General features: G+C 35.2%; 1 protein-coding gene across 1 annotated transcript in view; it reads right to left on the reverse strand.

Moving 5' to 3' along the window:
* The window catches only part of GBE1 (1,4-alpha-glucan branching enzyme 1), a 138,115-nt gene that overhangs the window by 16,052 nt on the left and 94,908 nt on the right, over positions 1-27,155 (reverse strand). Inside the window, exons 12-14 of the mRNA XM_014872980.2 lie at positions 26,801-26,972; positions 2,786-2,970; positions 1,554-1,684 (exon numbers count right to left, since the gene is read on the reverse strand). Coding sequence (XP_014728466.1) covers positions 1,554-1,684; positions 2,786-2,970; positions 26,801-26,972 — 488 coding nt within the window. The remainder of the gene's footprint in view (positions 1-1,553; positions 1,685-2,785; positions 2,971-26,800; positions 26,973-27,155) is intronic.

Here is a 27,155-nt window from a genome sequence, read left to right on the forward strand (position 1 = left end):
GAGTTGTTATGTCAACATGCTATGAATACAGAACAGCTGAAAGAAGAATGACATTTTCAGTGAATTCAGAATGGAGGACTGCCCACAAAAATGCAAGCTAGGCAGGAAACTCTGCACCTTTCAACACACCTGGTAACATATCTGAGAAGTTGTATATAAAAACTGCTTGGAGATATATATCACTACAGTATATGGATACACCAAAGACATCTACTTAATAAAGTCTGATTTAATGACAAGTGTTAGATGCACTCGTTTGTCTACTTCAATCCACAAAACAAACTTAAACCTAAGTATTGAAAGGATCATCCCATTTCCCACAATTCCCAATATAATTCAGAAAAAATTTTAATTGAAAATCATTTGATCATTTTAGTACAGCAATTTGTCTCTTGCGGCCTATAACAGCAAAGGGTATCAAATGAAAAATCCACTAATTTATTAAAAGAAACAAACAGACTAACAACAAACTTTTGCTTTTAGGTACTTCCTCTTCACATCTAAGTTTCAAAGAGATCCTAAATAATTCCTTTTCAAGTGAAGAAGTTGTTCTTAGGATTTAATATCACATTACCATATGTCCTAATAATAGGACATCCTTGATTGATGTTTTAGGTTAAAAGGTTCCATTAAAAAACTGTACATAAAATTCATGGTTCTAATTACAGGAGAAGAGTTAGGAAGAAACCTTAGTCAACATTAAAACACCCCAAAATATTTAAAGAAAACAAATAAGGAAATTCCTCTAGATATTAAATAGCTCCTCTTCTCTGGTGAGCTTCCCCTCCCACAGAATACTCTGTGCAGTTCTGGGATCCTCATGATGGAAAATTCCATGATTGAACTAAAGCAACTGAAATTGGAAGGGAATTACCCTGAATGGCTGATAAATAAAGAGCAGGCTAAAACTGGAACTGCAGTGCTTCAAACTGACACAGCAAGTGTCACTAGGCTGTGTTTGTCAAAGGACTTGAAAGAAACTGAATTTGGGCAACTAAAATTCCTCCAGAAAATAAGCATTAGTTTTTGGAGTTGCTAAGAATTTGGACACAAATGCAAAACCAGTCAATGACTCGAGTAATCATTTACTGCTCAGCTGATGTAAGAGTTCATTCTCAGTCCACCCAATTTTAAAGTAGAAATGTACAAATACAAACTTATTGATGAAGATTTGCACTAATGCACTTTCCTGTGTGACTCCATGCAGCATCAACCCACTGTGGTGGCTTTCTGTCATGTATTTAAGAAGTGGGAGTTGCTTTTTTATTCCTCAACAGAATTCCAAAAAACAGCTTCACAAGTCTTTAAATTTCCTTTTTTAAAACTTTTGCTTTCTACAAAATTATCTCTTATGAAGAAGATGAATTTATAGAGTTTGTTTTTTTTTTTTTGCTGTACACAAAGATTTAAAGCAATATTATATTGGGGACAAATAAGTGATTTCTACCTTTTAAATACAAGTTGAATTCATATTAGACAAAAAAAACCCCATAAAATCAGCTTTCAATTTCTAAAACTTTTCCTCACAAAAAGAACAGTAAATAAAAGGATATTTTCCTGGAGTTTCAATACCCACTCTGTAGTCCACATAACTTTGGTATGGATGGAAGTTGAAAATAAAAATAAGACCTGCTCTCTCAAATGCTATGACCTTATTGGCTTCATGCTTTTCACTCACATAGGCCTAGAGGGAAAAGAAAAAATCAAAACTTTAAAAATATTTAATTTATAATGGAATTAATAAAACCAAGAAAAACCTCACTGCTTCTCATTTCAAGTAATACAGGTAAATATTCAAGCAACAAAGATAAAGGCATTAACATGCAAACTGAAATTGTTTATCTATGAAATGTCATATAAGGTTTTTGATTACTAAACTGTAGCTTGCTTTTTACAAGGCAACATAGAATTACAGAGGTAGAAGCCTGTTCAGCACAGAGCACTTGAAAAATTCTTCCTCAAAGGTTGGTAACATGGTTTTTTCATCACACTTCCTTTTAGTAAAAGATGGACTCCTTTTGTCAAATGAAATCTTCAGCCTATTTGTTATGGGGATCTGTATCACATATACTATTATGAATTCAGAAAATAAAGCACTCATTTTTTGTTTGTTTTTTAGAAACTTGTATGAGAAACAGCCTTGATAAGCCACAATAAATGGCTGCACATACCGCCTTTGTTTTATTTGCTAAAGCCATTAATAAATAACTAGACATCAATTAAAAAAAATTAAAGTGGATTATTCTTTAAATTGGACTAGTATGAAAGAATTAAATACTGAGAAATGATAACACTTGATCTTCTTTCATAAAAATTACAGTGTGATGCTAGTGTAAAAAAATGCAAACACAGAAACAGCAGGTTGATGACTAGGAGAATATACTTTACACTAGACTCTGCTGAAAGTTTTTCCTCAGAAATGGAGTAATTATTTTTATAAAGTGTCATGTCAGAACAACTTATACTTTTTCAAAGCAATGCTTGGATTGGATTATGGACAATTTTATAGTCTGCTTTATCTAATCTACTGTTACTAAATAAAAAATAGGGAAAATAATAGGAAAAGACCTTGTTATGAAGCTAAAAGGAGAATGTTTCAGGTTTCTATTATCTGTGGAAGATATTTCAGTGCCATATTTTGACAACTTGAAATACATGGTGAGGCATTACACAGCACATAATGAAATATTGTTTGAAATTTCAGCACGCATATTTGGAAATGTTGTTACTCTACACATGTACCCAACTAGTGACTAAAACTTATCATTTTGTGTGTACAGCTTACCTGGGGAGATGCAAGCCAGCCAAATCTTTCCTCCAGTTTATTCATATCTCTATCAAAGGCATTTAGGAATTTATAGCGAAGAAGATCATCCTCAGTAAGATTAAACTGTCTTCTGGCATAGTGGTAGCTCTCATTATTCCCTATTCTGGGGAAGTCAAGCCATTCTGGATGTCCAAATTCATTACCTGCATTAAAAAATATTAAGGATCTGTGAAATCGCATACTAAGAATACATTAAGCCTGCACAAAGAAAATATATTAATGTGTGTTTCCTTTCAACAAGCTTTAAATTCCAAAGAATCTGCTTCTTTATATAAACCAGTCATTTTATTATTATGTCTCTCTTTTTTTAATATAAACGCTTATATTTATTAATATAGTCTCTCAGAGCTTCCATTTGTGTTAGCAGGGTGGTTTGGCCATTAAAACTACAAGAGGAAAATATCCATGGACTCCAGTGGAAGTATAAAGTGATGAATTATGAACTCCATGTTATCATGACATGCTTAAAAAGTTCCCAAAAATCTGTATCTACATGCCATTATATTTCAATTTGGTTTTCTACAGCAGCAGCTTCACAAGTCTGCCAGTCTCACCCAGATTATATAGCCCAAAAAACTACTGAGCATACTTCCCTTGAAGACAAAGAATAGGTTTATTCAAACCTAGATCACATTCAAAATAAGGAAAAAGGTTGACATTTAGTCAAGAAAAGGTTTAGCTTCTCTTATATAGAATCTCCAAAGCAAATCTCAGCTGTCAAACCTAAAGATTCAAAGCAGGACCTCGTTTGAACTCAATATTTTGAGCGACTTTAATGTATCCAAAGTTTTCTCGGTTTACATATTGTCATTATTACAGTTTGAGACAACTCCAAATGCACTTAATAATTCTAACCCACGCTATAACATGCTGTCCTGCAGACTCTGTCATTTTGGATATTCACTTGACACAGGATTAAAGGGTATCAAGTACCTTGCAAGTTAAACACCCGCTTCAAAGCCCATGACAGTTGATTCATGACAAACATTCCAGAGATTACACAACACCCACTCACCATAAAACAGAGACAAAAACATGTACCTGGAAATAAGTATGGGAAGTAATATTATCACATTTAAGAGGTTTTCTACTAAAACAAACAAACAAAAAAGAATAGTAAAAGGATCCTCACATTTCCACCGTTACTCAACTTTTGTCAATGAACTGGAGCTTTGTGGGCTGACAAAGGGCAGGAATGCCAAGGGAAGGCAAGAGATTCCTGGCTGGATACCCTGCATGTACATCCACCATCCATCTGCTGTCCTACCCAGCCTGCACTGCCTAGCAAGCCTGGAGGATACAGGCAGCAGGGACAACTATGAACTTTGATTTGTGAAATGATTTCTGCAATTCCATGCTTCGTGGGAACAAAGAAATGAACAGAGGACAAAAGAGAAAAGCCTCATATATATTTAGGAGAATCCTTCAGAGTGGTATTCGCTTTGTAAACGAACTGACAAGTTGTAAATTAAATTTCCTATTCAAAAGCTAAACCACTAAATTTCATATTCAGCTCAAAACTGGAGACAAATATAAAAGAATCAGAATCACAGCAGGACTTTCAAAATGACCTTGAAATAATGCTGGACTGAGCTCTTAAACTGTGCTAACAATACAGTTTGGGAAATGAGGAAAGATATTGCTACAAAACAGACACTGTATCTAACCAAATTCAATATTCTCTGAAGAGCTAGGCAAGGTATTACCTTCCTTCGTGATCTGCACACTATTGAAAAGATGAACTGCATGAGATAGCTCAGCTAAAGACAGCAAAAAACATCAGAAAGTCAGACATGACACATATCTTGAATTGATAGGCAAGGAAATCATACCTATTTGTTCAAGAAAGAAACAAAAATGGGGGAAATAAGAAATAGAAGATAGCAAATAAATGAGACTGAACTAGCCCATCATTTCCATAGATTATTTCACTGTAAGTAGAGCAGACTTCCTTCAGGTTTATAATGTTTAATGACTCGCTCACCTCCACTTGCTTTGTCTATTTCCCCACCACAGTAACTAGTGTGGTTCTAATGCTGTTTTGTTGCCTTGGCTTTTTAAAAGGAACAATGTAAGTGCAGCAAAATTCTAAGAGCAGTCTTTATTTCCTAACTATTACTAATGGCTATTAAGAAGAAAAGGGAACTTAGCATAGTGCAGCAATTTGAGACAACACTAAGACACACTCTGCTGCCAAAAACACAAACCAAGGTCTAAACTCTGCAGTACTTGACAGTCTGTGTCTATGAGCATCTTCTGGAAAATATGCTACTGAGCCTTTTGTACTAGTTGCTTGACTGGAAAAGGGTAATTTGATTTCTCTTTATAGGAAGAAAAATAGTTCATAAATTGTAACAGATGAATTCCAGTAGTTTTGGTTATGTTCTTAAACTGTGGTATAGGGAAAAGAAAGTAACACATAGGATGCAGCTGCATCTTGTGATGCCGTAAGGCCTGCATCCTATAAAAACCCCCACATCTAAATGCTACTTTTTTAAATTGCTATTTTTTCCTAGTTTAACTTCATAACAAATGACAGAAGGGACTAGGGAAGGAAAGGCACAGGTAAATGATACTGACTTCTAGAGATAACAATTGGTTCACTAAATGTGAAGCATGATCTGCCTCCTTCCCCAAGTTACACTTCTCATCTCTGACAAGAATCAGCAACATTCACTTCTATCCTTAGAGGTTCACATAATTATCAAGAAGTACAACTGGGATTTATTTTCCTCTAATTAATTTACTGTTTGATATAAAAGTCTAAACTACAGATTGATAAAAACCCAGCTGCCACAAATGATGCAAATCAAGACAATGGAACTAATGTGGGGGAGGCAGAGAACAAAGCTGAAATTAACTGAAGTTTTGATTAGAGAAACAAAACAAAGACAAATCCTTGATGTGCAATGCATGCTAATTTTATCTAGGAATTAATTGAAGTTTGCTATTACCTGCATATTGTGCGCACTGGACAACTTTATTATGTACAAGATTTCAAGATCACAATTCCAACAAATAAATTAACTTTCTACTACCATAATGAAAATTTAGGCCGCCCTTGTTTATGAGGCTAGAAATACATTTAGGCTGCTGTGGATTTTTTTTTAAGTTGAGCCACACAGGTCATTAAAGTTTTCTTGATGTCTCTTCTTTAGACATCTTTAGTAGCAGTTGTCTCTCAAAGAATAAGCCTAAGCAGAACTGAAGGGATATTTGAAAGATGGAGCAGGCAGTTTCAAGAGATGGTGTTAGGAGTTATTTGCATTTTAATTTAAGTATGACACTAAATACTTTAAAAGCAGTTAAAACAAGTAGTTTATTCTATACAGCAAAGGTAAGAAGTTTAATTAGGTGTATTAAGGCTAAACAAGGTTTTAAATGATCTAAAACACTACAAAAAGATCATATTTAAAGCTGATGACCTAGAGACTGGACACATTGGGACAAAATTCCAACAGTTCCCTCTTAAAGTACATCTATCAAAGTATGTGGAGTTAGACCAATTTACAGAAGCCAGATAACAAAGTCATCCAGGAGTTGTAACTGCTTTGAATTTAACTTCACTACCTTTGTGAACAATGATGACAGTGCAACAATCTGCAGGCTATAAATAGAATCAATGTAAATCAGATGGAGATAGCATATGGTATTTATCATTATTTCAAACAATAAACACTTCAAACAATGAATCTTCATTTTCCCCAGTTATAAAGCTCTTGGGTGTTAGTTAACTAATTCTGATACTGTATTTATTCATATTTGTACCAAATCTTCTTCTTAACATTCATTACTAACAAACCCAAACAATAAACACTACACTGCCTCTGAATTATGAATGAGCCTCACTGCAAGCATTCCTGGTCTTGAAATCCATGCAAAAATAAAGTGAAATTCCAAATGGACTCCTGAAACACCTGGGTTAGATGACATGAAGACCTTAACATTTTTTTAATCCTCTAGCATTGGTATTTAATGACATATTGGGTCAGAAAAGACTAACAAAATCAATTCAGACAAACAATTATATTTTAACTTCTGCATAAAACACAGGCTAGAGGAAATCTCTAGCATGAGGTAATGGTAGAGAGGGCAGTTGGTAACAACAGTTTTGTGAAAAAATGTATATTTCTCCCATTTTCTGAAAATACCAGATATTGTCTCCTCCCAAGTTATGAAAGATAAAAATCAGAATAAACTCCATATTTGTTTTGCAGCTTGGATCTTCCATGTCTCCTAGGGGAGAAGGGAGGGAACGTTTAACATTCCCTGCATTAAAGGATCAAAGAATGTGTCTCCTCTGGGATGACAGTCACAAGGAACCACAAGGATGCTCCATTGTATCCAAGACATGGGAAAGGACTAAGTCCTTAAAATGCTTGCCCTAAATCACACAGGGACACAGTACTCTGAACAGAGATACAGTTCATGTTGTTTCTCTCCCATTCCCACTTCCCATCAAGGGTTGCTCTGTCTTCACTTATTTCCTACTGATGTTTAAAAGTTGAGAGCTGTTGTACCACACAATTTTATAAAACTAACAAAACAGTTCCAGGTTCTTAAAAGTGATAATATTCCAGTTGTTCCAACAAAAATTCCAACCATACTAAATGGCACTGTTCAGTTTTCATATTTCAAAACCAGATCTCTCTTTTGCCAGATAAATTACAGGGGAAAAAAAAATCAAATAAGAAATAAAGAATTCTCCTCAGAAGCACCAACTCTGCACCTCTATTAGGAAGGGCTGGATGGCTGAGAAGATTTCTTACATAGAGGAACAACCAGGCACAGGCATAGTAAACAGGTCATAGCATTGCCTACTATCATTTTCTTTATTTTTCAACAGAAGTAGATCATATAATGGTTATGCCCACATGCTGGTATTTAGCAGAACTATATTTGCACAGAAAAAACCCCACAACACATTTATCTGGAATAAATTATTCTTTTATTTACTTATTTGTAGTGTTCTATCAAAGGAGCATTAAATAAAATATCAGTGGCCTCACTGACAACAGTATTCAGTTCCTAAGGGCAGATGAAAGTTTTCCCTTGAATGTTTACTCTGAGCAGAGCAAGAGTTTCTGCAGTTTACACTAACAGACAAAAAAAAAAAAAAAAAAAGAAACAAAGAAGAGTATCATGAGATGTTAACTAGGCTAGAAGAGATCTTGAGAGGATAATTTTATTAATCTCGTTTTAGAAACTTTCAGGCCTGAAAATTTACATTTCAGCCCTCCTTTCCCAGTGTAAAATAATATATTTCTGACTTACAACTTATTCAAAGCCCTCATACAGTATTTAGAACAATAAAGTAACAATTAAACTCTTTGTGGTGTTTTTACATGGAAACAGTTCCCATTTTGCTGTTTCCTATTAGCTGCATCCTGGTGAAAACAAGAGACTGACTTTGATATTGTGACATTTCCACCAGGCTCTACGTGAACAGGGCACAGTATACATTATTTAGTCAACCACTTCCAAGAGCTCACTAAAATATTTAAGAACTGAAATATTGCAGAGCACATTGCAAAGGCTAAAAACAAAAAACCGCAACAAGACAAAAAAACCCCAAATCTAACAAAAAAAAATACAAATCCATACCAAGAATTTTTTTTTAACAGAAAATTCAGTCAGAGAAGTTCTTGCTAGATCTTTCAGTTTGGTGCACTGCCAATTATTGACAGGTTAATAGGTTTACAAAGTGAATTTAGGACAAGGTGAAACAGAAAGAGGTCCAAGAAAGGCATCAATCCATTTGCCCTGATATGTCCAACAAACAGCAGTTTACTTGCTGGTGTCCGTAAGAATTTCATTGTCTAATTTTGAAAGAACATATAAGAAAAAAAGTAAACAGAAGAAAAAAAACCCCTCACATAGTGTTTGATGCATAGGAAAGCTAAAGTAAATAAAAATTGAAAGTTCAGTATTACCCTGTTCTTGTTATAGGAACAAATCTAATTACTTAAATAACTATGCATTTGTTAACAGCACAAAATGAGAATATTTGAAATTAAAATTTGGAATAAACTTTTAGCAAAGTATTCTAAAATAGATGTCAATAATCAAAACAGAAGATACACTGTGAGAAGCCCTGGTTTTCCTGAAACAAAACAAATCAGCCATCAGAGTATACTTCTGGCTGCACCTCTAAACCTCTTCTTACCTGATGTCCTCAAAGGAGTACATTCCCAAGATTCTTCCTAGACTCACACATCACTGCTTTGAGATTAAAGGTTCTTTCTGCCAGCTGCCTCCTGCCCTCCACCTGAGGCTGGTTCAACCCTGCCATGCTGAGAATGTATTTATAAACTTCCTAAAAAAAATCTGCTTCAGAAAAAAACCTTCTCAAGAGCCTCCCAATCTTAAACATCTCTCGTCTGCCATTGTTTTCACGAACTGGGCACTTACTAAGATATTTTCAAAAACAGAATTATGTAATTACTTGAAGCATTGAAAAGGCACAGCATCATACTGCTACACTACTTTTTCCTCACAGAAATGGAAAACTTTAAATAGCATTGGAAGTGCTACCTGGGCACTGTTGCACAGCTCTTAAAGAGTGCACGACCCTTGATATGCTCAGTCTCAAGGCTGTGGCTGCCAATGTTGATACTCCTTTGATGCAGAAAACCTATCAAGGGTATTTATAAGTTCCCATAACAGTTATGCTTCAATTCAGATAAGGAAATTGAGTTACTTGTTTTCTGAATGTTGTATACGTGATTTGTGAATTTGGAAGGTACAATCTGTGGTTTGTTTGCAGGACTCAGCACTGTTTCAAAGCAACTTGTCACTGTAATGTCTCCTTCTAGCAACTTGCATATACACAGATATAAATAAACATAATATTAAAACCCCCCAATCAATTGGTGTATTTGTTTCTATGCACAATTCTACACAACATCTGAAGTCTTAGGTGGAACTAACACCTAAATGAAGCCATACTTTAGATATATAAGGATATTTGCTTAAGAATTAGTTGTCCTTGGACAAAACAAAAAGAATATTCAGAAAATATCCTACTCTCAAAATAAAAGTTTATAGAAAGAAAGAAATATAAATTTTGGTATCAACTTAAAGAATTCTCAAATCTTGAATGTTAGCAGATCATTTTATCATACTGAAAAATAAAAAAAAGAGCAAAATTATTTTGAAATTACCCATGCATCATATTAGATAAGAAACTTTTTACATTGAAATCCTTTCAGGTTCCCAATTCAGCACTTAAACATCATGGCAACGTGTATCAAAAGTTTTTGCCCAGAATTGTATCTTCTAATTATATACTGTTCAGAAAATAAAGATTGGGAACATACAGTTGTATTTTCTACTTTTTCAATTATTATGGATTTTGACAGCACGACTCCAGCATAATGTGTGTTGTGCTTGGTCAGTACACCCAAACCCATCATTAAGGAGAAAGGCAAATATTGTGATCCAGAATTGTATATTAGCAATGTCTCATATTACAAAACTGTCTTCCAAAATGAGAAGAGCTGCAAGCATTTTAAAGTCAGGTTTCTCTTACAGTGTCCTCAAATAATTTGTTTTGAGAACAGACTCGCTCTAGTGAGCTGATAAAAAAGCAGAGCCCTGGCAAAATCCAGCCTTTCTACTGTTCAGCAGTGCATTTTCTTTCTACAATTACTTCAATTTCACTACTTAGCAGGAAGACATTCAAATTTTTATTGTACTTCTACCTCACAGCAAAAGAATGTATGATGCTAAATAATCATGCACTGAGAATTCAAGGTCGTACCAGGTTAAAGTATTGGGTGTTTTTGTTTGCAGTTTGGTTTTGTGTGGGATTTTTGCTGTTGGTTTGAGTGTCTTTACACAACAGGTGAAAATAAATGCCAAGGACTGACACTGGAAAAGACTGGCCAACTACTCCTTTGGCTTCAGGGCTACTGCTGAGGGATGAACGAAATATAAGCCATGTGTAAAACTCAAACATGCTGCAGAAAATATAAATACAAAATCCACATTTTGAGAGTCACTTCATTAATAGTTTAAAATAGTCCTGAGAGAAGACACATCAACTAAATAATCTTTTCTATAGTTATTAAAGTAAATGTTATAAGGACATTCACGAAAAGAATTGAATGTGTAGAGAAAGAACTCAGAGTGTGGGCAACACGTAAAACCAATCTTCTTATCCTGCTACTTTCAAATGCTCCTACTAAACCCTCTTGTGCAATCAATACATGGCATCAGCTGTAAGGGTAAACCTGCAGAAGATATTTTCTTGGGAAAGAGTGATGATAGCTACATCTAGCAGCCAATACAAATGTTGGTTTGGTGCTTTCTAGCTCTACTTAAAGTCATACCAAAACCACCAACCCCTATATGGGACACAACACAACACAGCATTATGCTTTGCTTTTTGGCCCAAACCAACACAGTATGATTGCTGGGTTTTGGAAGTAGTTCTTAACTAATAACTCAAGGTAAAATATGGGGCTGCTCAAATAAACATCTAACAGGAGCTCAGACAAATTAAAGCAGAATGGTTAGAGAAGAATGACATTACCTGGAGTAAAAATTAACTGACTATTTAAGCTACAAGTATGCCAAAAACCTCTGAAAGTCTGAATATTTTTTGAGCACCCTGAGAGGAAAAGAGGAAGTTTCAAGAGTTACAAATTCTCATTAGGCCTATGCCAAATTAAACAGTACATTTACATTATGATTCATTTGCCTTTTGCTTACTAGCAAATTAATAGATTAATCAAGTACCATAACCACTTTAAATTCTATCAAGTGGAAATAATTTCCTGATTTTTCCTCTCACAATAATTTGACTCTTTATCTGGGAAAAAAAAAAGCTTTAAAATACACTGATATTCCAAAGAACAAAATTGCTGCTTTGCTGTGCATTTCAAAAGCAGTATCCTCAGTGGATGGTTAATATTTATGCTGGCATAAACATAATTTATGTGTACATCAGAAGATCATCCTACATCAACTTATTGACTTTTTGCATTCATTGTTTAGTCTTTTGCTCCTCCCCTTCAACTTGTTCATTGTCAGCTTCACTGTTTGGGGCTTTTTTGTATGTTTGTTTTTGTTTTGAGGGGATTTTTTTTTTTTAAGATATTCTACATAAAAAATGAAAGATAAGTAGTTTATGTGAGACTCTAACCAGACACTTGAAAACCATTTTTCTAAGACATATTTATTTGTTTCAGCATATTTCAAAAATCCTAGCATAACATTCTTATGGCAACAGCATAATCTGCTGCTCATTAGAGTCAATCATAATGAGGATATCTAAGGCAAGATTAGTTGTATTGTTGGTGGTTTTTTCTGTTTGTTTGTTGTTTTGTTTTTTTCTTTGTGGAAATGGGTATTGAAATTTTCAAGTTTGGGATTTTTTTTCAGAAAGAACAGTTAGAGATCAGGAGTTAGGGTCTCTGGTACTTGGTCAAGCTACAGAAAGGACTGGTTTTAAGAAGAGTCTCATTTGCCTGATAACCAACTAAACTACTTATGACTATTAGTCTGTATATTAAAGTCAACTGCTCTTGGACAGAAAATGCATGGTTTAAATTGAAATGCCTTGTCTGTAAACGAGATCTATTAATGAAGGTGCACAGAAGGGGTGTATTAATGAGAGAAACCTCTGATGATGTAATTCTGAGCTGTTCAAGGCAGTAATTGTCCTGGTCTTCTCTCTTCCTCTTACTAGACTAGGGACCAAATCTCATACAGCTTTTAAAGAGGTATTCTGAACTTTTTGCAAGATACAATGTGTCTATCAGACTGCACCTGGAGAATGTTAAAAATCAGAATTCATTTAGAATCATTGAGATGTGCTGCTTCCACAAAAATACTTAGTCTTGCAATGCTCACTGCATCAGATTTTAAAAAGTAGCAAAGATTTGCAACTGCTTCATGTAGACGTTATGCATGCACATCTTATATTAAAGGAAGTGTCAAAAAATTTGTGTAAGCAAATTTTAAGCATCTTAAACCTGATCCTTGAGTCATCTTTAGTTACATTTCAGAGTATAAGAACAAAAAAGGAAAATTAAAATGCAGCAATATAGTGCTTATATGTTATTTAATTTTTTTTACAACTGTTTACAACACCAGAAGAGGATAAAGAAAGGCTGTAATTAAGAAACAGCCTCTGAAGAGCATCACCTTCTCATACTAATCTATGATTAGTTATACCAGAATAATTGCTGGTCTTCCAGCATGTGTGGGCATGAGGAGACTGCAACCATAGTTTAGGCTATGGGGCAGACATTTTCAAGTACCCTGATGACCAAACGGGCTGGATTCACAATGTAAAAATAGCCTTGACTCACCTGTACATTAACCAGTGTCAGCAAAACTGAGGAGCAGGAAAAAGGGGAAAAAAAGGAAAAAAAAATAATGCAAAAAAGGAAAAAAAAAAACATTAGATAGCAGGCAATAGTTTTGAAAGCTGAAGCAAAACCATTGCTCAGATAAAAAAGTGGCTTTAAGGAATTGGTACTGATGGCACCTTTACTGCAAGCAGCAGGTGAATTATAAAATAGCCACCAAAATCTATAGGAAGTCAGCACAGTTATCCAAGAAGATGTTAATCTTTCTTTGTTTTGTTATTTCTTTTTGTTATTGTTGTTTTTGTTATGTAAGGAGACAGGGAAAATGAAATCTCAAGAGAACAGTTGTTTGTTGAAATTTAAAATATAATACAAAAAGTAACTAGACTGTAACCGAATGTTACCACAGTCTTCTAAAACGCAGTTGTGGCCAAAAAAAGCCCTTTCTGCACGTTTAGTTACCCCTTCACATTCTCCTTCCCTTGCACTTCTGAAGAGGACATGCCTGAAAAATCAGCTTTAAGAGACATCAGAAGAGCCACAATATGCCCTGACCTAAGTGCCATGACTCCACTCCCCTTCCTTCAGGTAATCATTCTCACCACAGCCAGAAAGACTAGAGAAAAGATTATGGACATTTGCTCCCTAATGACAGGTCATTTGATAAAGAGATTTTAAGAGGTGCTCAAAGTATCATCAGGCAGAGCTTCTGCCAATTTTTTATTTGGTCTTCCAATTTTCAGTGTTTAGGACAGAAAAATTTTCAAATACATGGGAAATCTAAGACCCACTAAAACACTAAATTTCCTGTGGCTGGGCACATTACATAAGTAACTCCAGACACATATCAACCTGTGCATTAAGAACTCTAGTATGGGGCATATCACTGGGAAGTGATCCAGTGCTTTTCCTGACTAGTCCCTGCAGTGCAGGTGGGATGGAAACTTGAATTCTGGATGGTGTGTTCTGAGCAACTGAGGAAGGGATGACTGAACAAATGTCTTCATAGATAAGAATGCTAACTTTTGTCCAGAGTAATTCCCATGACAAAGGAAGGTACCATGAAGTCATGTTGGTTATGTGTCTTCACACTTTTTTTTTTTTTATTTGTTCAAAAAGGTTAAGAAACAAGTAAATAGTTGTAAAAGAATGATCTAGAACTGTGAACCTTTGAGATTTAACTTCTAAGAAAAAGAGGTTCACCATGAGCCATCCCCTCTGTTCATTGCATTATCTCATGCCTCTATTTGCAGAGACAGCTAACCCTTCTGGCTTTGAAATTAAGCAATTTTCTATACACACAGAGGTGAACATAACAGTATTCATAGTATGCTCAAAACATATTTAAATTAGCACCAAGACCTGAATCAACTGAAGGTATAACAAAGCCATGAGCCTTTCAAAGCATAACTAGCTAATAATTTCAGATTTTTCTTGAGACAAGTTAATGGACAGAAAACAAATTTATACTGATAAATGAGAATCAGAGCAAAAATTATTCCCAGATTACATTATGGCTGCTTAAATTACAATAAAATTTTAATTTGTTATTCAGTTTTGAAACAAATACTTCTAAAGTAGTGTACAAAGTAACAAAAGCAATTTAGGTAGCCACCTCTAACTTCTTCCTTGATCAACTTTTTACTAAAAACATATGTTCATATGAATTGCTCCTTTCCCTATCCCAAAGTCTCACATAACGGCTGGAATTAATTCTGTATGCATGCATACAGTTAAAAAAAAAATTAAAAAAAAATTCAAGAAACAGTGTTTCAATTCACTGAAATATGAATGCATTTAAAGTACTACACTTCATGCTGTCATTGCACTGTACACAAAGAGGAGATACAGTTTTTTTAGGGGCCAAGATGAAAATATACTGCATATAATGCTTTTTGTGCCTGTAAGACAAAACTTCTTTGTCAAGGGAAAAAGTAAACTTTGATCTCAGAAAAAACCCCAAACCTGCTTCTATGCCTGAAAAGTGTTGTTCCAACTGTTTGAGGAAAGCCAAATATGTACAAACACTATGATGATTTCTTCTCTCCCCCTCCAGCAATGCTGTCTGGAAATTCAAAATGACAAAAGCAAAACACAAAACACAGACAAGAAACCATTAGAGATTACTTGCATAAAGACATTTTGAATTGGACATATGAAATTTCTCAGTAATGATTTTTCATTGCTTTGCGGTTTTTTTTTCTTAAAAAAAAATTTTTGCTCAAGTGATAAATGCTTTACATGGATCATCTATAAAAAGAAGGGGAGAAGAATCCTCTGAAATAAGTAAAATTACACCTTTATCTGAAAAAAAATATTTGCCAATGTCATTATTCATTTTGTTTTGTTTCATTTCCTTCCTTTACACAGCTACATTATGGTGGTAGCTTATTTCAATACTTGTTTTCTTATTTAGATCTTAATGGGAACATTATATTGTTATGTGTCAGAAAACAACATATCCTTTGAAAACCTGATACATCACGGTAACAGCAGAAGGGAAGAAAAGAGACAGGGCCCTAACAGGAGTCTGGTAAGAACCTCTCATGCCCCTGAGCCCAGCCTCACAGTATCTCAGACATGGATCACATCATCCCTTTATGAACTTGGAAATGAAAAAAACACAAATAAAAAACTTACTGAGAGAATATGATATGTACACAGCACCTTTAGTAAGATAAACTTTATTAATTTCTACAAGCCTCTTCCTGTATTTCAGTTCCAGAGGCAAGCAATGGATTTAGTTCTGTATTCTTATGTGCAGTGTACAAAACAAAAAATAGCCTTCCATGTAGGAAATAAACTAAAAACACAATCTTTCCTGCTTACAAATATAAAAGCTACTAGTAAATACAAAAAGAGACTTTGACAATTTCTCTGAAAACTTCAATTATGGCTAGGCTGAAATCCACAAAATTAAAATTATTTTAAATGAAGATACTCCCTGCTTCATATTTAATTAACACACACACTTCCAACCCATAAGTAGGAAAGCAGGATATTAATAAATAGCTTACTATAGTTCTAAGACTAGTCATAGACAGAACTGTAACAAGCCTAGTGCAATATTGATTTTGCTTTGTTTCCTTTTTGTTCCTCTCTCCAGACAGAACAATAAATTTCACATACTGAGGAAATTTGCACAAACAAGGTGAGTTTTCTTTACATCTATTGAAATTAATATATCAATACTCTGGCATGCTTATCAGCCTGTGGGCTTTGAATAGCCATAGAATCATTATGGTTGTCTGCAAGGTCCACCCCTACACCACAGCCCCAAGAGCCACATCTGATAAACACCTCCAGGGAATGGGACTCCACCACTTTCCTGGGCAGCCTGTTCCAGTGTCTGACTGCCATTTCAGTAAAGAAATTTCTTAATATTCAATCCAAATTTTCACTGGCATAACTTGACAGCATTTCTTATTATCCTATCACTTGTTTCCTGGCAGGCGAGACAAACCCCCACCTGGCTAAAACCTCCTCTCAGGTGGTTACAGAGAGTAATAGGTCACTTCTGAGCCTCTTTTCTCCAGGCTAAACAAAATGTATTGAAAAATAGAGTTTTAAAGAACTAACTCTTCACATACTCAAGAAGAAATGCCTAAGAGCTGTTCAAGTACAGCTAAATAGTATACAAGGAGGAAAAAAGCATAGTAACACAAGCAAAGACTTATGGAAAATAGAATATACATCCACATTTTAGTACCTATAAATAACTAGCACTTGGACTGTGTTAGCTTAGATGAAAGAAAAATGTGAGTTATGGAAGTCCATCTATGTTTAGACTTCTGCACTCTTCCCTTCAAGCAGTATTATGCACAATTCATGACTTGCTAAAATGGTGGCAGCCACTAGGAACTACAATAAATAACCAATCATGAAAATAAACAAACAAGAACAGCTCAGCTAGAACCAAGTTTTCTGTTTGTTTTTTGGGAGCTCAAGATAAATCATGGAAAAGCATGCTGCCAATCCAACAGTTTAAGACAGTTTAATGTTTTCCATCAGACATCCTTTTTTTTTTCTTCATTAATATTTTGAAATAAGACCATATATTTTCTCCATTATGAAGATAAAGGTTGTAAGCTTAAGCTGCACAAAGAGTTGACCTATAATATAACCACCCAGATGATCCAGGCTTTCCTGCAATATTTTGTATTAACAGCTAGCTGGATTAAAAAAAAGAGAGAGGCTTAAGGCAGCTGTTCCATAGTCTACAGATTGACTCTTAAATCAAGAGTGAGTGGATTACTAGATTGCTTTTAAATAATCTCTCTGAAAATGCCATTTGAGAAGATAGTCTATGAAAATACCTTGCGTGGAGGACTTGCTCTGAATTTCACAAAAAGATCTGAACACTTATCCCAACTGAGTAGAAGTTCTAAGCTTCTGGCTGTAAAAAGACTTCACTAGTACTTTTGGCTTTGTGAATAATCCTGCTCTCCTTGAGAAATTGGTCACTCGTCCTGTTACTCCTCCTGCCCTGCACTTTTATGTAGTTAATTAAGACAGAAGTAGTGGTTTATATTCAACAAAGCATCCCAACTCGGAAAGTATCTGTACTATTTGGAAAAGAAAACAAATCTAAAAAAACCTCAAAAACAATTCCCCCTCCAAAATTATTACTCCACTAAAAATACCACTGGTACTTAGATCAGACAGTGTAAGAAATTTTTTGCTGTGCAAGTGGTGATACAATGAAGAAGTTGCTCAAGCAAGTTGTGGATGCTCCATCCCTGGAATTGTCCAAGGCCAGGTTAGATGGGGCTCTGAGCAACCTCGTCTAGTGGAAAGTGTCCTAACACATGGCAGGATGGTTGGGACTCAATGATGTTTAAGATGATCTTTTGGTTGTTTCCCTTCCAACCTACAACATTCTACAATTCTACAGAATTTCAAACTGAAGATCTCAAAAGACACCTAGAGAAAGAACAGGTCAGCACTTATAAAAGATGTTCCTGTGCTAATATGCTTTGCTCTGCAGACTTTACCACTTCTTAGGAAAAACAGAAAATACCTTGTCTCTTGAAAATCAATGAAAATTTAACTACAATGTTGCTCAAATTCTTATTCTAGAAAATTCCTCTGTGTGTTTTGTTGGATTTATGGCCTCAAAAAATTAGGACAATGATAAGTTTCTAACTTAATAACATCTTGTGAAAATACACTCTTGAACACATAAAGACGTCTTTTTTTTTTTATTGCAATGTCATCACAAAGTGTCATCTCAGCTTAAGCTACATTGATTTGGGGAATTAATGACACTACTGAGATGAATTAATTTCAAACTACCTCAACTGCATGCTTTAAAATCCAAATTGGTATATATGCCTAAGGATCTATTATTCAGACTTTACGAACACAAATTGTCACCCGTGCAGTCATGCCTCAAACCAACAGTCCCTTACTGAGTAACACGTGGGGTTTAAATCTATTTGGCTCTGCATTGCCCAGAGAAACCAGTCTGAGAAACAGCAATGTGTCTGTCACCAGAGGTGATTAACAGACGCCTCTGTATGCTCCTACACCAGCTCACTAGAGCCTGATGTTGCTAAATTACTACATTTGGATCACCTTTCTCTACCTCTTTAAAAGCCAACCTACAAAGCATAATCAGGAAGAAATTTTTTGCTCTTTGGTAGATGCCTTTAGAGAAAATAGCTCAATTTTACTCTCAGCCCTTTCCAGACTAGTGAGTACAGACAGACTACAAAAAGTAGAAGTAATGCACAGCTGGGTGTGGTTTCAGAAATAAGTAACTTAAAACAAGTACTGATAAATTATCAGCATAAAAATTGCATGTAAGACAGTGAGCAACAGGGAGAAAAGACAAAAGCTTTAACATCCACATCCTATTTACCCCTGCTTGAATGGGCATGCTTGCCCTTTTCTCCTGCTCTTAGAACACAAAGTTCTTGCACAGATTTAGTTTTTATCAGGCAGACTTTTTCTGTAGACACCTGGCATCCAGGAAATGAGTGACCTCCTGCAGCAAGTATTTCATTAGTGACACTGATAAAGTCAGAAATCAGCTTTACTCACGGCTCTGTGACATGGCAGAGGCCAAGTTCTGAGTGGAAACTGTATCTTATTACATGAACTTATTGAAAAGGATACAAAGAGGGAAACCCTCTCCTCAAAAAAAGTCTATTCTCTCACAAAGATAAATTATAATGGAGACCTGAATGCTGGACTTAACTTTCATTTATAGATCAACTTAGTATTTACTTGAAATTCTGAGAATATTTTTAATTTTCTTTCAGTTTTGCATGGTGTCTTTCAATTAGGGACACACAGCACTAGAAACAGAAGTCTGAGCAAAAACATCTCAAGGAAGCATTTTACATACCTTACAATGTGAAGGCTCTTCTGAAGCACTAAAAATTAACAAATTCTTCATAGATTGAACCAAGCTCTATGAAATTTTTAAAGGCATTGTAATATGTAACAGTTTAAAACACTTCAAGTGCATATAAACAAAAGATATTCAAAGAGTTTTGCTTGAATCAAAGTTAACCACAGCAAAGGAAGTGTGAGTGGCTGTTTAATTGCTTAAACAATGATTCATACGCAAAGAAATGTTTTGCACACATAGAAAAATTTGCATATATAGATATAAAAGTATTTCTATATATTACGAAATTTTAAAAATTTAGCATAGTTTCTTACTACCAGGCAAAAATATTTTACTCAATTCTTAATTTTGGACAATGTCTGATGCTTAATCAAATCAGATTCTTATGTACAAAACTGTGTGTTTATATGCACAACCTCCAAGAAATTTAAGATGTGTTTTTAAGACAGAGCTTTTACTACAGTGCTTACATTCTGAATTAAGGAAGCAATAAAATCTAAAAGTGAGGTAAATCTGTTGGTTTTAAACTTATTTGAACTTAAGGTGAAGATAATGAAAACAAAATATAATTTAGTCTTTGAATCTATCTTTAATTACTTTTTTTCTGTAAAAGACAGCTAAGTAAAACTAATCGATGTCATGTGTAAATAGTTAATTATAATTCATTGTAAAGAAATTCTGAATCTTATAGCTTTGGAGAGAAAAATAAACAACTCGGTCAGGAGAGAATAACAGCTATATCCTGTAGAATCAGAAATCCAGGTGTGAAAAAAAGCTTTTCATAATGATATGAGCTTGTCATAATTTCTGTTGTATATTACATTTTTGAACAACTGAAAAGCAGAAATTCCTCTATAAACCTGTGCAGAAAGTTATATTACATAGTACAGTTATAATATATAGTGTAGAGTTATATAAAATGGTAATATATAGAGGCCTATTCCTGTGTTCTTCAACAAATAAAACAACAAAAAGCAAAAATGAAGGCTGTCATACAAACAGAAACTTTTATAACGTAAAGATTTATTTTACAGCTTCATTCGTTATTCTTTAGCAAGCCCTCACATCATATCAAGTATTATATTAGCAGACGAGGCTGCATGCACTCACACACTGATAGTGGAGATGTCAGAAGTCTCAACTGTGAGCTGTGCAGATTATACAATATGCAAGGCAACAGATGGAGCCCCAGGAACAAAGCTTGAGACACTAGCAGAAATTTCAACAACAGTATCCCATGGTTAAATGATGCTACTAAGCATAACAACAAATAAAATAAATAAAGTTTTTAAAATAGCAGTTCCATCCTTAAAAACACCCAACAGCTTGTAACTGATGCACAATGTCAGAATGCCTTGATATACCCTAAATCTTCTCCACTGGCATTGCAGTCATAGCCAGTGCCCAGATGTGGGTACAAACTAAGGAAACATCAGCACTACTCTGAGAGAAAAACAAAGTGCCACTCATGCACTCGATTAAGATTATTCCCTCTACAATCCTGGAAAATCCTACCTGGATTTTCCTTCATGGACACAGCTGCAGCAACTGTTGGTTCTCAAGCAATTTTGAGATGCTGCTGACTAAGGTGGTTTCTTTTTCAAGGTTTCTGCCTTCAGAGGTCATAGTGTGGACATGGATGCACCATCACACATAGATTTCTATTTATGCATTTACAATTTAGTTTGTATTTAAATAAACATACACACATGGATAGTGCTCTATTCCCTACACTTTCAAGGAGGATGTACAATCAACCCACACAACAGATTCCTAATATTTGTATGTACTTAATTTGTGGAGAAGTGGGATCAGACAGGTCTGCGTGGGATTTAGTTTTGAATTATGAGACAGTCTCTCTTTTTTTTCTCCCAGTCACTCTATTGTGTTTTGAGCAAGTGTAGAAATGAAGCTTGCTTCAATCAACTCTAAATTAATAAATATTAACAGTTTGCACCTCTAGACCTTGCAGAAGAGACTGTCAAAGTGATTTATGAAGACTAATATATAAATTTGGATTCTTCCCACTGCCACTGCCCAACCTAAGCTGTGAGTGGGGTTACGTATGGGATATTATGCAACAAAGTTGTAGGTGGTCTATCACAAAGTCTCTGAGAAACTGTAGGTGAGATTTCAGATTACACCCTTGTTTTCTACTTTAAAGGAAACATAATTGTCTTCTGTCAGGCTGCCATGGAATAAAAACACCTGCTAGAACTGGCAGCACATTTTTCACCTATCCTAGGCAAACACAGAAAGAGGACTTCAAACTACCTCTCCTAAAGCTGCAGTCTGTACCAAGTGAGCACTTCAAGGCTGCTTATCCAGAGGAGTTGACTGGAGTGAATGAGTTTGAAGAGCCTGTGCTCTCCCAAGGCCACTCTTTAGATGATGGCCAAAAAAATCACCCTGTAACCAGTGCATAGATGTAAGAAGCCTAAGAAACTGAAAAATGTGTAAAAAGTGTAAAAATGCAACATGTCAAAGAGAAACAAACTCCCGTTTGTTTAAGCTAAATATCCTTTGCTTGTTACAATTCCTTTTTCATCTAGAATAGGTAGCAATTAAAATTGTAGTTCAGATTCTGTTTAACGTAACGTTCCTATTTATATTGTCAGTTATGCTGCACCATTTTTATTTCAGATTTTTAATTAATATTATTAAAGAAAATGGTACACATCTTTCTCCCACCGATGTTGGTACTATTGATACAGTTTTTGTACCATTTCTTTTTCAAGAGCCCGCTGTTATGAAATTCCTTAGTTTAAAAGTAAATAACTGGAAAAAAAAAATCTAAGTTTCTCTCTAAAATACAGAGGAATAGATGATGCATTTTACTTTTAAGGGCAAAGAAAAACAAGGTCTTATCACGAGAAACTCTTTTGGTGCATGCAAAAAAACCCTAAGACTCGAAAGATGGATAAAACTGCTGTGTAAATGATCTAACAAGTGAGAAAGAGGAAACTTAACAGACAAATTAGACAACAGTAAAACAGGCAAAAGTCAACCCAAACAGTAACATCATCAGTCAATGCTCATGATTGCAATATATAATCTAGTTACTTCAAAATTCCTAACTATATAAATATATATATATATATATATATATATATATATATATATATATATATGTATGCATACACACATATATATGTGCTAGAGGTTCATGTAGGAACTAACCTCCATTTAAATCAACAGATTTGAGCTTAACCCAATCTCAAACAAACAAACAAAAAAAAGAACCAAGGAAATGATTGTTAGCAAGTTGAAAAGCAAGACCCAGCAGTGACATAAAACAGTAAGTGTTTGTGCTATGAAGGATTTCAAGGACCAAAAATGCTATTTAAGGCCCTTTGGGTATGCATGTTCAGGGCAACAAAACAACTACCCTTGCTTGTCTGAATCTAGACACACAGATGTATCTTGCAAGATAAGGAGACCGTGGAAACAATTCCACTGAAGAACTGGCACAGCTTTTTTACATGTCCTGCAGGGTTTCCCTAAGTGCAGGGCACATGCAATGAACAAGAAAATACAAAAGGAGCATTTAAAGAACCACAATTACCATTGTCTACAGCTTGTCTTCAGGGGCAGAATGAAAAATGAAGCCAAGAGAAAATGCAAGGATGTGGAGACAGAACAGTTTTGCAGTGGTGAGTTCAAGTATCATTTTCAGGAAGTATGTGTGAATCTTTACACTGAAATTACACATTGCTGGGTAACAACAGTGGTTGCTTTACTTCCAAGCTGAGATCAGAAGATACTTGTAAAACTCTAGAAGTCTTAAAACAACTTCTGTTAGTTCTTGTTTACTGTTTTAGGAATTATGGCCAGTCTCGAGCCCTTTTGTTCTTTTGTAGGAGACTAAAATTCACAATTAAGAATTTTAGTCAGATGCAAGTTTTTTATTTTGGATTTGTTTTCAAATCCTGGCATTAGGGAGGGCAGAGATCTGTTATCTAAATACTTTTGCATATGATTTTCTGGTTTTAAGTTCATTAGATGTGTATGGTATTTCAGTAACACTATAACTACAAACAAAAATACTTGAGTAGTAAGAGAGTTTTTTCTTATTATTTACAATTAAAAAGACTACTTTCACTATTCAATATACCCACATTGTAACTGCTTCAGCCTATAAGTGTCATTAAAGTTCAGACATTTAAATGTGCACTGTCTATGTCAAGGCCTTTACAGAAAATTAGTAAAGAAAAACTCTTTAAGAAGCATATGTGCTCCTAACTAAAGCATTGTGCAAAAGAAGTTGGAATTTTTGTGACTCCAAAAATTCTGTGACGACTTCTGACTCGTAACTGGCCTGTCCCAGTATTGAAATCTGCCTAAAATAGGAGCTGGGTTGCACAATCTACAGCTACATTGGGATTGTTGCTATCAGCTCTGAAAGAAGAGAATTTGGATATAGCAAAAGTTTCAAAACAATTGCTACTATTTACTATTACTATAAAACAAACTGGCCTTCCAGAGAGTGCACTCACTGCTGCAGGACATTTATCATTGCTATTCTCATTTTCTGCCAAGCATATGGAGTTTTTTCCTTCCTAGGTTAAGTCTTCAATGCCAGATGCACACACAAAGCCCAGGAGATCACCTGGAAAGCTGCACATAAAACCAAAACACAGACTGAGGAAAGAATGCTCCCAAAGGTTTTTGTTACAGGGGAACCAATTTACTGAAATGACAGAACTTTCCTATTTGCATTCAAGTTTGCATACAACACTCATTACCAATACTGGGATATAAGTAATGGGAAGAAAAATAAAAGCCTCCAGTGAAAATTAACACCCAGACACATGAAAATAAAAAAAAAAGAAAAACAGCTTTGGGATTTTTGCAGTGGTTTCTCAGAGATACAAGTAAGAAGGACAGAGAACCATCCAGTGTGAAACGTGAGAAAGATGAGAGAAAGCCACAACCAGTGTTTTCAGCGTTTGATGCACAACTTCGGTCAACAGCAATCTTCTTGCACGTATGGAGACCAAACAATGCTGCAACACGTGTGCCATTCAATATTATTCCAGATCTTCAAAGAGAAATTCCAGGATATATTTGAGAATACAGATTTCCACTCCTGACACAACATTATTTTAGATGAGGTTTGTTTTTCCTTAAGGTGAGCAAAGCATTCAGAAAGCAGGGTGTTTCTTTGCTGGGTTTACAGAGACAAAGTACAAGATTCTTAATGGAAGGACTTAGGGAAGCACAGAGGCACCTGGAATGCCTTCTCCAGGTGTTATGAAAGGTTTCTACTGCTTCCCCACCTTTGGTATTCACAAAAACCTGCAAGTTAAAGAACTCATCTGTCACTGAATTTGCTTAATTAGATTGCATGTTGCAACATGCATTTTAAGTCCACAGGTTTGCCAGCATTCTGAATTTATATGTCTTCTCCTCCAACAGTTATTACAATCTTTTCACCTTTTTACATGTAGCAAACTATAATGTAGTTACTGAACCATTTGCAGTACTCAGAGATACCCAATATTAATTGCCCAATCAGCCAGTACTGACACACTGGATTTAACACGCCACATTGCATTACTGATTATATTTCTAATCTTACTAAGTCAATCTGAGGCAAAGACACCTGCAGTTTAGCTGGAGTATTTAGTAAACACCTGTTTCCTTAGCTATTGTAGTATCACTAGTTTGAATGGAAGCATACACCTCATACCTTGAATTCTGGTGACTGATTGCACACTTCATAAATATTTATTTCATTAACTCTTCTTCACTCTTGAGAGAAAATAAAAACAAAACAAAACAACAAAAACCCTGCATTTTATTGGAAATAATAGTTTTACTAGTATCTCATATAGTGAATTAGCTTGTTCTGTATTGGAATTGCTTCCATTATTTTTAAGAAAATCAACAAGTGTTTTCTGAGATTTCTCCTAATCCAAAAGAGTATGTACCAGAACAGGAAAATTTAAATCCAGTGTCACCATTGTCTTATGTTGTCCAGGTTTTAATCAGAAAGTACAATGTTGTTGCACCTGTGTTCTTGCCTTCTGATGTTGACAGATTTCTTTTACACTTTCTCACACTCTTTCTGGTGAACAGTGGATGTTTTGCATTCCTCCTTGGAGGAAGAGAGAATTGAGGGACATGTGATGAACCAATGGAGTCAAGAGGTCTCATCATCACTGTCCAATCTATGCTCATTGTTGGAATTCTATATATAGACATGTAATAAAGAGGTCTTTTTGCTGCTCGACTTGCTCAGAGTGAGGTGTGAGTCTCTCTCTGTGTCATAACAGCAACACAACGTTAAATAGACTATTATGGAAGAAGGGCAATATGGATCTGACAATCCCATTAAACTTTATATAACAAAACATTTAACCACAAAAGTAGAAGAAAATACTAAGCTAAAATTTCTATAATTTTCAAGTGTTACAGCATAGAAAATTGACAGTGATTTTGTAGCAGGCTTTCAGCTTTTTTGTTCCCCGTGAGACTATCCCAAATGCTATACCGAACTAGTCAGACCACATTACAAAATTTTTACTGTAAAGTATGAACTATTTTGCAGAGAAATTAAATGAATGAATGTGGCAAAGAACAGACAGCATAAATGGCTTTGGAATTTTGGATAAAGCTAAGAATATTCAACTTTTAAGATGACTACATGAAACTGTAGTAATTGCTGATTAAATTAGACTAATAATTGAACTTTCTTGTAGCAATGTGCTTAGGAAGTAATGCAGCAGTTTTATTTTACAGTCTATGAACCAGAAGAAAATGCCACTAACTCTTACAATTTCTGTGCTTTGATAGCAGAATGTGCCTCCTGTGTCTGTGATTTGTCCTTGCCTACCTCATTAAGCACTAAGAAGCAATGAAATAGGTCAACTGATTCCAGACTACTTCCTGACAATTAATAGCTGAAATAAGCACAGAGCTACCTTCAGTAAATTCATTGCTACCCTAAAAAATTTAAGAGGGTAAAAGAGATGAAATACAACTTAGCTGCGTGAGCCACAGCTCACTACCTGACAAACTTGCAGAACAATTAAAACACTAGTTTGAGTTGCAAGTTATTTCTCTTACAGTTAGAAACCACCTTGATTTTATTTTCTTATCATACATACATCATTCTACAGACAGAAAAACAATGCATATTACCTTTTGTAATAAATCTATAAAAGCATTTATGCTCCAAATTTCAGCACTGTGATAAATACTGTAGATATAAAACCATGTCAGATCATTTTATTTCCCCACCACGCATTCTGTAGATGAGAAAATGAGAGACTTTTTCCTGAGATTACTTACCCATGAAGTTCAGATAGCTCTCTCCTCCGAGTGCATGAGTAATGAGACGAATCATTTTATGAAGCTGTATCCCACGATCAATAACTGGCGTCAGAGGCATGAGCACACTCATGTTTGTGTACATCTCTGCATCCATCAGGTGAAAGGCCAGTGTCTTATCACCAACCAGTGCCTAGAACAGTTCAAAAAGACGCTGAAGAAAACACTTGGGTGTAATAGAAGTGTTTCTAAGTTTTGGAGTTTTTTTTAAACAGGTGGTCTGTATCATGTGGGGAGGACATGCAAGATCACTGAAGAGCCAAGGCTCAGTGTGCTTGATCCAGTCCCTGTTCCTGAAGGGAACATCCTGCCACCA

The sequence above is a fragment of the Sturnus vulgaris genome, chromosome 2 (genome assembly GCF_052056855.1).
Source record: "Sturnus vulgaris isolate bStuVul1 chromosome 2, bStuVul1.hap1, whole genome shotgun sequence".
NCBI lineage: Eukaryota > Metazoa > Chordata > Aves > Passeriformes > Sturnidae > Sturnus > Sturnus vulgaris.